Raw genomic sequence first — 13,133 nt, 5'->3', positions numbered from 1 at the left:
CCTCTGAAACAGAGAGCAGGTTCTGGAGCAGTTGACCTCTCTCCAGTACTAGCTAATGCTCCCCAGGCCTGGGAACCCCAAGCGCAGACATTGACAACTTCCCAGAGGTGGCAACTGTGTCCGCTTCCTCTTTCACAATGGAGGATGGTCTCAGTCTCATGGTCCTTTCTCCCTACAGCTACCTCACTCCTCAGACAACATAGCAGGTGAGCAGATGCCCTCCTTTCCTGCAGAGCAGAGTCTGGGTTCTCTCCATGAGACACAGTCTGACAGGGCAGGCCATGTCCATCCCTGTCTCCCAGCCCATCTGGACAACCCCTGCCACTTCCTCTGCTGCCAGGACTCACAGGTGAGTGCAGCCTGCTCTACACGGGTGTATTTCTACATGATGCCTCCTCACCCTCTCAGCCCATCTCACCTGCTCCTGTTGATTTCCATTTGGGAGCATGTCTTCTCTCCCATCCCAGCAGGAGACAAGATTTGGAACAGCTTTTCCATGAGCATTTGCGTAGACCCTTATTGGGGTCATATTGATTCCCCAGACATCATGCCTGTACCATGCCCCTGGTGCTAGTAATGACTCCATGATTCTAGGGCTGGGCACATGACCTCAGCTCATTATTGTGGTACTCCACCTCTGCCAGCCACTGGCCAAGGTTGTCACACTGCATCATAAGTGCTTGAGGGCAGAGGATCTGTTTTTTAAAATTGTTGCTATAACCAAAACACTACCTAATAACAATAATGTTTAACTACTATCTATAATGATAAAGGTAATACTGAATACATAACTTTTGGGGGACAGGGTCAGATAGTATTAAGTAATTTGCATATATTGGTTCATTTAATTCCCATCACAAACTTATGAAGATGGTATGATTATTCTCTCCGTTGTACACTTGGGGAAACTCAGGAAACAGGGAGGTTAATAGTGACCCCAAGATCACACAGCTGGGACCTGTTAGAGCTGGATTTCAGACTAGGAAGTTTTGATTCCTAAGCCCACAGTCTTCCGTCTTTAGTCTTCTGGGGCATCCAGCTCCCAGTTTCTCATGTGTCCCACAGTCGTCCCTGGTTATCTGCACCTGCTGTGACGAGTCGGGGTGAAACATGGCAGACAAAGAAGAATTTTAGCTCATGGACTCCCAGGCTCCTGGTCCTCTCAAACATTCAGATTTTATCCATGCTTCCCCAAGTCAGCCTAAATGGAAAACTCAATTCTCCACACGATTTCCACAAAAATTGTAAGCATCTATTTACTTAGTTGATCTTTACTGAAGGATTGAAGTTCACAAGAAGGCATTTGCTGCTCTAAGCACAGATTCTGCCATCTTCCTGACACCATTCTATGTATTTTTGAGTCTTATATTCCCAATTCTTATTTTTGGAGACATAATACTTTATGACTCACACCTCTCAAGGTAATGTAGTAATGTGGCTAGGTAAAAATAGAGCAATAGGAAAAGATATACCACAGTATTGTGGTATATTTTTACCTATCCACGTTACTTTGTTTGGTTGTCTCTGTGCTGTATCACAGGAGATTTCCCCTACATAATCACCCAGTTTACTAACTTACTATTACACTTATTTATGTATAGTCAGCTAGTCAACCTATTAAGTTTTTTTTTAAATGTCAGCACTGATTGTGTTTTCATTTCCAAAGTCTGTGTTTTGGTATTTTTTCAAGACGATTGTTGTTACTTCATGCCCGCCTATTTCTGTTTCATATTAACACATGCCTGATGTTGGTTTATGAATTTACTTCCCTCTTCTTTTCCTTATAAGATCATTAAGTATATTAATTTTAAAGAACTTTGCACATTTTATTTTTTCATATTTGCTCAGGTGGGAAGTTCTTTTGATTGCTATTTGTTTTTGAGTTACTGTTTTTCTTGAATTTGTTAGCTGCAGTGCTGTTCCTCAAATCTTTGGTGATTCTTGTTTGCACTGCCATCTTCCCAGGAATAATTCCTCACGTGATCATGGATTGTCAGGGCCTCATGGAGCATTGCACCTGCCCCAGCCTCACTGTGAGGGCTGCTCCTAATTGAGACTATGGCTTCTTCTCTGCTTTCTTCCTGAGGGATGCCTCTCCCTTCCTATGAGAGGTATCATAGTACAACCATTAAAAGTGAAGGCTGTGGAGTGTGGCAGCCTATGTTCCAGTTCTAAAAGCTGGGTGATCTTGAGCAAATTCATTACTCTCCATATGCCTCGGGTTTTCTCACCTGTGAAAGGAAGTTAATGGTTGAGCTTACCTCATGGGGTCAGAGCAATGATTTAATGACATTACCAATGGAAAAATGCTTGGCACCATATCTGGAGCACAGGACACTCTCAATAAATGATAGCTGTTGTAATTCCTTCATGTCACATAGAGGCCAATTGTTTGTATTCAAGTGTAATTAGACATTGATTCATATATTCTTTTCATTTTGTGTTTTCATTACTGTGGATGTGGAGAAAGAGGGGAAGATTTCACCCTGTATACATCTGCCACATTAAAACAGAACTTTCAATTAAAACATGATAACATTTACAATTTGATTTGACAATTATTCATGACAGATTAAGGATCTAAAACCCACATGTGAAATAAGGATTCTGGACAGGTCTTTCTTAGTCATAGATGCTGGAAGAGAAATCATTTATTTTAACAAGGTGGCTTTTCTAAAGCACAACCGTGGCAGAGAACCAGTGGACTCTTACTGTACACAGAAAATAATTATAGCCACTTTTTTTGCTTATAATTAATTATGATTAAAGCATTCAGTATGGCTTATATTATTCCTACCATAGCTCTACAAAGTGCATATTCTAACCTTTATTTACATATAATCAAACTAAGGCTCAGAAAAGTAGTGTCTTTTTGAAAATCATACAGCTGGAAATTGTAAGAGGAGTAATTAATCTATGGATGAACAAGGAGCAGGATTTAGAGAATCCAGAGGGAGAAATTGATTTCAAGGTGGCAGGGGTAGTCCAAATATACCATATAAGCTGGGTCTCAGGAGGCCTGGGTTGCTGGGAGAAGGCCACTGGTGGGCAACTCAGCATGCAGTAGGGATCCACTCAAAAACAACATTTGAGTGCCTGCTCTTCACCTGGCACCGTGAGCATCAATAATGACCTACTGGGTTTCAGGCATGATATAGGCATTATCTCTTTAATCGTCACTAAAACACTGCAAAAAAAGACTTACTATTCCCAGTTTAGGAGATTGAAACTGAGCATAGAAGGGCCCAGCGACTTCCCCAACTCCTTGGTACACACTCTTGGTGGGAGCATGGATTTTTCCTTTTTCCTCATTTCCTATCTGAACTCAGTGGCGAATGAAATAGGTGCTCTGTATGTAGAAGAAAGGGTATTGAAATTGATGTGACAGCCCCAGGAACCTGCCCACCATAATCTTCCCTCATGATAACCTTATCCCCTTTCCAGAACCCACAATCCCCACCTCACTCCACAAATCAGTTGATTATTACCCCAAACCCAGTTTCTCTCCTGGAAGGAGTCAAGAAATAATTCCTTCTGCTGGGTGCAGGCAAATGAAAGTGCTAAGGTCCTCAAGAGACTGAATTTGGGCTAAGTTTTGCCAATTATAGGAATAAAAGGTTGGAATAGAAAATCATTTCAGGAGAAGATGTGGTTCCTCTCCAGTGTTGAGCAGGTCCTGTGAACCTTTCTCCTACCTCCAGCTGAGTGGCATTTGGTTGAGGCTGGTGCAGAACGAGACCACAAGCCAACCACATCCTAGGGTCTTGAAATAAAGACTTTAGAAAACAGTTCCTAACAACAGGTCTTTCTTGGCTTAAAAGCCCCAAATGGCAAATCACCAAGAAGACCTGAAAATGGGGTTGGGGTCATGAGGAGGGAGCACAGGCCCCAGGCAGGCAGGAAGCATTATTTCTGCTAACCCTGTCTGATTCTCCTGAAAATGGAGCACGAGTAACTCCTTGCTTTGTAGCTGCCTGCTGTGCCTGATTTGTATGTCACAATCTAGAAGCAGGTTACTGTTGCACTCCATCACAGCCACTTCCTCTTGAATTGAGGGAGGCAGGGCTTGTCTTCGCTCTTCAGAGCAGGGCCTGAGATCTCCCCAGAACAGACATTTGAACAGAGCAGGCTTCTGAGGTCTCCAAAATGCCTGTCCCAGCCTCCTGGTCCCATCCTCCTGGTCCTTTCCTGCTTCTGACTCTACTGCTGGGACTTACAGGTGAGCATTGCATTGGGCTAGAACCCTTTCTCCCTGCCTCCTGGACCTAGCCTTGCCCCTGGACTTGCAGCGATTTCAGATCAGCACAAGCACTGCCAAGGAAAGTCAAGGACTGGACGTTGTCCAAAAGCAGAAGATCAGGGAGCTGAGCACTTTCTCTGTGGATCTGCAGTTGGCTACCAGAGGCATCAAACCTTGTGATGCTTCTGCCACCATCACAATTACTTACATTTTTATGGTATTTTATTTGACAAACACAGAAGAATCATTATTAAATCCTTACCTGTCTTGAGTCCTCCCACCCATTTTTCTGTGCCCTCCTCCTCTTTAAGAAGTTCCACATTTTGTGCTTACAGTGCCCTATATTCCTTTCCTAGGGCTTCCATAACAAAGCACCACAGACTCAGTGACTAAACCAATAGACATTTGCTTTCTTTCTTTCAGTTCTGTAGGCTGAATTGCAAAATCAAAGTGCCAGCAGGGTTAGTTTCTACTGAGGTCTTTCTCCTCGGCTTGTAGAAAGCTATCTCCTCCATGTGTCTTAACACATGGTCTTCCTCTGTGTGTGTCTGTATTCTCATTTTCTCTTATGAGAACATCAGCCATATTGGATTAAGGCTCCCCACCAATGACCTCATTTAACTAAATTGCTTCACCCGTTTATGCCTAGTGCTCCATTATTGGATCACTAAGCTTGTGGGAGTTATTTATATCCTACTGCTCAAGGGCATCGCTAAGTTCTGATTTTTCAAATTAAAAAAATTGCAACCTCAGGCATAAATGGGTTAAAGACCTTGTCACATTCTAAGGCGCTGGGGACTGGGGCTTCAACCCATTTGCTTTGGGGACACATTCAGCTCATAACAGGCACCACAAACTCCCTTAGTCATCTTGACTTTCCTCTGGAGAATTTATTTTCCCTTCCCCCAGGCAGACAGGATTGGGATGTCTTTCCTGGTGCCACTTGGGAGAGCCCTGTTCACTGCTCCCAGACAGGCTGCCTGTCCTCACCCCTTTTCAGACCATGCAGCTGACCCCTGGTCACAGGGCTGGGCACAATAGCCTCTCAGTTGCCCAGTGGGCCTCCCTGTGATGTTACCTCACAGGTCTTAGAGGGCAAGGATCTCACTGTTCAAATTATTTTTCTTACACATACACTGTACCCAAATGACAGCAGTAATAGTTCAGCAATTGCTCTCTTCCTGTAAGGTAGACACACTTATCTTTTGCTTGTATGAAGTCAACTAATCCTCACAACATCCCTGTGTGAAAGCTACAACTCTTGTGCCCTATTTGCAAATGGAGAGTGAGGCAGAGGGAGGAACTTGTTCATTGTCCCCTACCTCAGTCCATGGAGCCGTTGGGATCAAGTCCAGGTTGACCAGCTCCAGAGTTTATCACCCTTTTAACCATGTTATGCTATGTACAGAAATATTAGAAAATGCAGCGAAGCAAACATTAGATTAATACTCACCCATCACGCCAGTCAGAAACAACCAGAGGTAAAACGCTAGCATATGTATGTATTTCCAAAATGTTGTTAAAAATATGTTGGAATATTTCTATGTGCCAAATATTTTACTGAGATTTTTAAATTTGTAATAACTGCAATTAATGCATAAAACAACCTTACGTAATAACATGATAGGCCAAACTTTTATATATATTTGTGTACACATTACATATACACATATATATATGCACATGTGCATATGCATGTACATGTACATTCACATATGAGATTTCATTTTTAATTATTGTTTCTCCAACATTTTATTTAATTTTCTGTTTTCAGTGAAATTTTTAACAAAATAAATATTTTAGTTTTATTTGACAAAAGTATATATACTTACGAACAACATATTATGAAATATGCATTCATTGTGGAATGACTAATTTGAACTAATAAACATATGCATTACCTTATATATTTATCATTTTTTATTCTGAGAACTCGTAAACTCTGCTATCTCAGCAGTTTTCAAGAATACAACTCACTAAGTATAAACACCACATTGTACAATAGATATCTTGAACTTATTTCTCTTATCTAAATTGAAATTTTGTATCCTTTGACTAATATCTCCCCAACTGCACCCCTTTTCTAACTCTGGATAAATACCATTCTACTTTCTACTTCTATGAGTTCAACTTTTTAGATTCTACATATAAGTGAAATCGTACAGTGTTTGTCTTTCTGTGCCTGGCTTGTTTCACTTAGCAGAATGTCCTCCAGGTTCATCCACGTTGTTGCAAATGACAGGATTTCCCTTTTTGTAAGGCTGATTAGAATTCCATTGTGCATATATACTACATTTTCTTTCTCCCTTTACCTGCTGATAGAAACCTAGGTTGATTCCATATCTTTGCTATTGTAAATAATGCTGCAATGGACATGGAAGTGCAGATATCTCTGTGACATGCTGATGTCATTTCCTTCGGATATATGCCAGTAGTGAGATTGCCAGATCAGATAAGAGTTACATTTTTAATTTCTTGAAGAACCTGCATACTGTTTTTATTAATGGCTCTACTAATTTACATTCCCACCAACTGTCTGCAAGCGTTCCCTTTTCTCCATATCTTCTCCAACACTAGTTAAATTTCCTCTTTTTGATAATAGCCATTCTTACACGTGTGAGATGATAGCTCACTGCGGTTTTAATTTGCATTTATCTCATGAATAGTAAGGTTGGATATTTTTAATATGCTGACTTGCCATCTTAATATCTTCTTTTGAGAAATGTCTATTTGGATCTTTGGCCCATATTTTAACAGGGTTGTTTTCTTATGGTTGAGTTGTTTGACTTCCTTATATATTTTGTATATGGATTCCTTATTAGATGTATGCTTTGCAAATGTCTTCTTCCATTCTGTAGATTGTCTCTTCACTCTTGATTGTTTCCTTGGCTGTGTATAAGCTTTTTTAGTTTGTTATTAATGCCATTTGTCTATTTTTGCCTTTGTTGCCTGTGCTTTGGGGCTCAAATCCAAAAACGTATTGCCAAGACCAATGTCATGAAACTTTTCTTCTAGTTCTTATACAGTTTCAGATCTTACATTTAAATCTTTAATCCATTTTGAGTTGTTTTTGTATGTGGCATGAGAAGAAGGTCTAATTTTATTCTCCTACACATGGATATCCAGTTTTCCCAACACCACTTTTTGAAGAGACAGATCTTTCACCATTGTGTTTTCTTCACACTTTTGTCAATAGTCAATTGAGTGTGAATGTGTGAGTTTATTGCTGGGTTCTCTGTTCTGATCCATTGGTCTAAATGTCTCTTTTTATGCCAGTGCCATGCCTTTTTGATTACTTTGACACTGTAGTCAATGTTGAAATTAGGCAGTGTGGTGCCTCCATCTTTGTTCTTTTTTTTTTTTTTTTTTTTTGAGACAGAGTCTCGCTCTGTCACCAGGCTGGAGTATGGTGGCACGATCTCGGCTCACTGCAATCTCCACCTCCCGGGTTCAAGCGATTCCCCTGCCTCAGCCACCTAAGTAGCTGGAACTACAGGTGTGCACCACCATGTCTGGCTAATTTTTTGTGTTTTTAGTAGAGACAGGGTTTCACCATGTTGGCCAAGACGGTCTCGATAGCCTAACCTCGTGATCTGCTCGCCTCAGCCTCCCAAAGTGCTGGGATTATAGGCATGAGCCACCATGCCTGGCCCCATCTTTGTTCTTTTTGCTCAAGATTGCCTTGACGTAGCATATCACATTTGGAGATTTATGAATGTTGTACCACCCTTGCATTCCTGAGATAAATCTCATGTGACCATGTTGAAACACACACAGGATTTTAAAAACACTTTCTTTACTATAACCTGCAACTCATTTTTTCAGTCTACATGAAATGCACATTAAAAAGATGTGTGGTTTTCTCTATTGCCCAGCCATTCTGCCTCCTTCCTATTTCTCTAATCTTACCACTCAAAGTCCCCCAATCTGTTAATATAAGCAACAGGTAAGCAAACTTCTCCTTTGGTAAAATGCATTTCCCTCAAAACTGAATTTCTGTGCATTTCTATTCTGAAATTTCCTCTTCCATGAATGGTAGAGTTGAGGAAAAAAATGTGGGGATACAAGTGACACAGATCTGCCTATATTACCTATAATTATAGTCATATTTATATCCGTATCCATATCCTTATCCTTATCCTTGTCATCTGATGTCCACTGAAGCCTCCAAGCCTTAGAAAATCTACCAGGCAATAACTTTACAATTTTTGAACATTCACCATGTGACAGACACTATTGGAAATGCCTTACATCTTTTTCTTCATGTGATCATTATATACAAAGTAGATATTCTTGTCACATTCCCTAACATAAGAAAACAGAAGCACAAAGTGCTCCAAGCTCACTCATTGGTAACTGGTAGAGCTATGATTTGAACTCAGGCATTCTGAGGTCACAGGTTTCACCATTACTCAAACACTTCTGGCCTTGATTCTATTCCATGAGATTTCTGCAGCTGCTGCTCTTGGGAGTGGAGTGGGCTATGTGGTGTGTAGGAGGATTGTGGTTTTCTTCTCTGGGCTCTTCTACTTTCTATATGTTTGCAAATTGATTTTTTTTTTTTTTCATTAAGTCCTCTACGTGGGAAACTCATTTTCTGTCAAATTCCACAGACGTAAACCACCTAAAATAGAAGATTTCGGTGTTCGAGGGAAATGTCCCACTGAGCAATTCAAACATTATACACATATCTATTGGATACCTACTATGTGCCAGGATCTGACATAGAAACATGGGGTACTTCAGTAGAATAAAAAAGAAAAAGTAAGTGCCCTTTTGCTGCTTGCATCCACTGGGGAGAAAGACAGTAATCAACACACATGGTAAATAGGTGAATGAAAAAATTAATTTTTGGCAATGATCAGTACAATAAAAATAAAGTATGAGTATGTGAATGTTAATCATCTTGTGAAAGTATTCATATATCCCTTTTATTGATTGTTTTCATCATACATAGATGTACAAATTTATCAGATGCTTTTCTGCATCAAAATAGATGATCATGTTTTTATCATGATCAAAATAGATGTTTTGATCAAAACAGATCAAAATTTTATCAGGATCAAAATAGATGTTTTTTCTATTTGTTCTATAAATATGGCATACCATATTGTTTGTTTGTCATTCGTATATTGAAACATACTTGTATTCCAGGAATAAATACCACTTGCTCATGGTTTATTATCCTTCTAATATGCTGTTCAATTCAGTTATCTAGTATTTGGCTGAGGATTGTTGCATCAACAAATCCAGTAGTAATAAGGCCACTGTCAACAGAAAGGTGTGCAGCTGTACCTGACAGAAATTTAAATTTTGTGTTTCAGTAGAAGTTTAAGTTCCAATGAGAGCCATTTCAGATGAGCAGGGACTGGCCTGTGAGACAACCAGTGGTTAATGCTTGCAACAGAAAGTATTCCTCCTAGATCTGGAACACAAGCCAGTAGATTCTAGTCATTTTTTGTTAGAATGAAGTAAAGAACAAGGCAGAGAGGGGCTTTTTTGTTTTGTTTTATTTTTTGTTTTGCGTTAGAAGCCCTGGGGAAGTTTATGACCATCAGGAGTGGTCTAGAGATTCCAAGAGGAATGAAAATCATTGCCAAAGTCTCTAGAGAGAAGAGGTATTTTTGTTTGTTTGAAAGCACTAAAAGGAGTGCCTGTGATTTTAATTTGTAAGTAAAATTTGTAAATGAAGAATACATTGCCACTGGTACCTCAGAACAACTTAGAGATTCTGGATTATGTGACATTATTGTAAGTATCATATGAGTCTTCTTTGAAGAGGTTGCTATATCATCCTGTGCTCTGAAGAAATGCGGCTGTCATTATTGATATTGGAATAGGATACACACTTTAGGATAGAGAGCTTTGGCAGCACTCCAGAAGGCAGCACATAACTGTGCATAGCACAGCACAGGAAAGCCATCAGGGTAAAAAGCCTTCTCAAATTTGTGGAGCCAATAAGTAGCAAATCAGTAAGCCATGAACAGTCAAAGTGCATCTCCTAGGAACTTTCTACCCCGGTTTAGAATAATCCCCTCTTCATTGCCACTAGTGGTGAAAATGGTAGAGTAAGTCCTGCAGGTTATGTCTTAAAGGATCACTCTACCATGGTTATGAAAATTTCATCTGGAGAGGCATAGCGGGGTAGGGCATGCCACACAGGAAGCCATATGGGAGGAGCTCCCAGGGAGAAGGCTCAACCAAGCAGATGGGGAAGCAAGAGAGATGAGAGATGGGAAGCCATTGCCTTTTCTGGAAGTCAGGATGGAGGACACAAAGAAAAAGCATGATGGGTTTTACTAAAATGTTTCAGTATCACTAGGTCACAGTAGAGGAGGACAAGAAGAGGAATTGTGGCTGGGACCAGCTTTATCACAGTGTTGTACCTGGTTTGGCAGGATGCTCACAACTTGTTTGTGGGATGTTGAGGTATCAGGTAAATACGATTTAAAAAAATTACATATAACTGGACATCTTTATTTCTTCATATAACTTTGAGTTGCCATATGGCATCCTTTCATTTCCAGCTGAAGCACTCCCTTTAACATTTCTTGTAAGCAAGGTTTTGTGGTCATGAACTATCTTAGCTTTTGTTTATCTGAGAATGTTTTAATTTCTCCCTTGTGTTTGAAGGACACTTTTGCCAGGTATAGAATTCATGGTTGACAGGTTTTTCCTCTTTCAGCGTTTTGAACACATCATCCCTCGGTCTTCTGGCCTCCAATACTTTATATAAGAGCTCAGCTGATAATCGTACTGAGGGTCTCTTGAATGCGAGGAATCACTTCTCTCCCTATTCTTTGAATTTAGTTTTTGACAGCTGAATTATAATGTATCTTAGTGTGGGTCTCAGATTCTATCCTTGAGTTAAACTTGCATTTCTTCAGTGTCTTTAAATTTGTACATTCATGTATTTTATTAAGTTTGTGAAGGTTTTGGCCGTGATTTCTTCAAATAATCGTCTGCTCCTTTTTCTCTTCCTCTTCTTTTTCCCCCTGGGACTCTAATAATGTGTATTTCAATCCATTTGATAGTGTCCCAGAATTCCTTTAGATTCTGTTCTCTATACTTTATTCCATTTTCCATCCATACCTCAGTCTTAATAAGTTTAATTATTCCACCTTGCAGCTTTATGACTTTTCTTCCACCTGCTCACACCTGTTGGGGAACCCCTCTACTGAACTTTCAATTGTTGTATTTTCAACTTCAAAGTTCCTATTGGATTTCTCTTTATAATTTCTCATTCTGGCTGTTCTTATTTTGTTAATGTGTTTATACTCCTGCTGTTTTAGTTCTTTGTCCATTGTTTCCTTTGCTTTCTTCAGCATTTTTAAGACAGTGGTTTTAATACTGCATCTAGTGTCAGAGTGGACCCAATGTATCAGAAGGGTCCTTATAAGAAGGAGGAAGGAGATTAATTATTTGAGAAGGACATGTGAGGATGCAAGCAAGATATTAGTGATGGGAAGATGTGACAGTGAGAAAGGAATGTGGGCAGCCTCTAGAATTTGGAAAGGCAAAAAACAGCCTGCAGAAGACACATAGCTTTACTGACAGCTTTTAAATACACACATACACACATATATAATATATAATATATAATATATTATATTATATATAATATACATATGTGTGTGTGTATATATATGTGTGTGTATATATGTGTGTGTGTGTGTATATATATATATATAAACACTTCAAAGTAGAGTTCAGGAGTTCTACTCAGGTCCTCAACCCAAAGCTCTACCTTGAAATTGAATCCCTTGGCTGGGCTTGATGGCTCTCACCTGCCTTCCCAGCACTATGGAAAGCCGAGGCAAGTGGATCACTTGCACTCAAGTAAGAGCAACCTGGGCAGAATGGTGTGACCTGTTTCTACAAAAATACAAAGATTAGCCTGGCATGGTGGTGTACACATGTGGTCCTAGCTACTCGGAGGCTGAGGTAGCAGGATGGCTTGAGCCTGAGAGGTTGAAGTTTCAGTGAGCCATGATTATGCCTCAGCACTCCAGCCTGGGCAACAGAACAGGACCCTCTCTCAAAAAAAAAAAAAAAAAAAATTGAAACTCTCTGTGCCTCAGGGCTCAGTGCCCTCAACTGTAATATGACTTCATGTTATAGGCTTGTTGTGAGGGTTAAATGAGATAATACACTCAGTGTGCTGAGATCAAGTCCTGCTCCTGATTCCTGATGTGCACCCAGTCACTGAATGTCTTTGATAAACACGAGGAAATACAGGATTATGTAAGGATGAAAAAATGATTGCTTTGTGCTCCTTTCCAGAAGTTACAGGTGAAGAGGAGCTACAGATGATTCAGCCTGAGAAGCTCCTGTTGGTCGCAGTTGGAGAGACGGCCACTCTGCGCTGCACTGTGACCTCCCTGCTTCCCGTGGGACCTGTCCTGTGGTTCAAAGGAGCTGGACCAGGCCGAGAATTAATCTACAATCAAAAAGAAGGCCACTTCCCCCGGGTAACAACTGTTTCAGACCTCACAAAAAGAAACAACATGGACTTTTCCATCCGCATCAGTAGCATCACCCCAGCAGATGCCGGCACCTACTACTGTGTGAAGTTTCGAAAAGGGAGCCCTGAGAACGTGGAGTTTAAGTCTGGACCAGGCACTGAGATGGCTTTGCGTGGTGAGTACAGCATGGATCTCCCTCATCCCTTGATGTGTGACAATAACTCAATAATAGCACCTTCCATTCTTTGAGCAACAATCAGGTGTGGTGGTGGGTGCTCATTTTCATGACCTGATGTCACCCCCTTCTACAGATCAGGTGAGTTAAGGCCCAGGGACATCATGCTATTGCTCAAGGTTCCATGGCTGGTAAATGATGGGAAAGACTGCATCTCCAATCTGTCTGGCTCTACAGCTCTTGTCCTTCCCAA

General features: G+C 40.5%; 1 protein-coding gene across 3 annotated transcripts in view; it reads left to right on the top strand.

Moving 5' to 3' along the window:
• The window catches only part of SIRPG (signal regulatory protein gamma), a 56,081-nt gene that overhangs the window by 24,496 nt on the left and 18,452 nt on the right, over positions 1-13,133 (top strand). For 2 of the 3 annotated variants that reach the window (XM_017872533.1, XM_017872532.1), the window contains exons 1-2: positions 4,079-4,219; positions 12,524-12,880. In XM_017872533.1, coding sequence (XP_017728022.1) covers positions 4,147-4,219; positions 12,524-12,880 — 430 coding nt within the window. In that variant the 5' untranslated portion in view covers positions 4,079-4,146. Of the gene's footprint in view, positions 1-178; positions 350-4,078; positions 4,220-12,523; positions 12,881-13,133 lie in introns of those variants that run through there. The other variant, XM_017872534.1, reaches the window with a different exon arrangement.

Source organism: Rhinopithecus bieti, unplaced genomic scaffold (assembly GCF_001698545.2).
Source record: "Rhinopithecus bieti isolate Rb0 unplaced genomic scaffold, ASM169854v2 scaffold_7580, whole genome shotgun sequence".
Taxonomy (NCBI): domain Eukaryota; kingdom Metazoa; phylum Chordata; class Mammalia; order Primates; family Cercopithecidae; genus Rhinopithecus; species Rhinopithecus bieti.
This window is presented reverse-complemented; position numbering and strand designations above follow the sequence as displayed.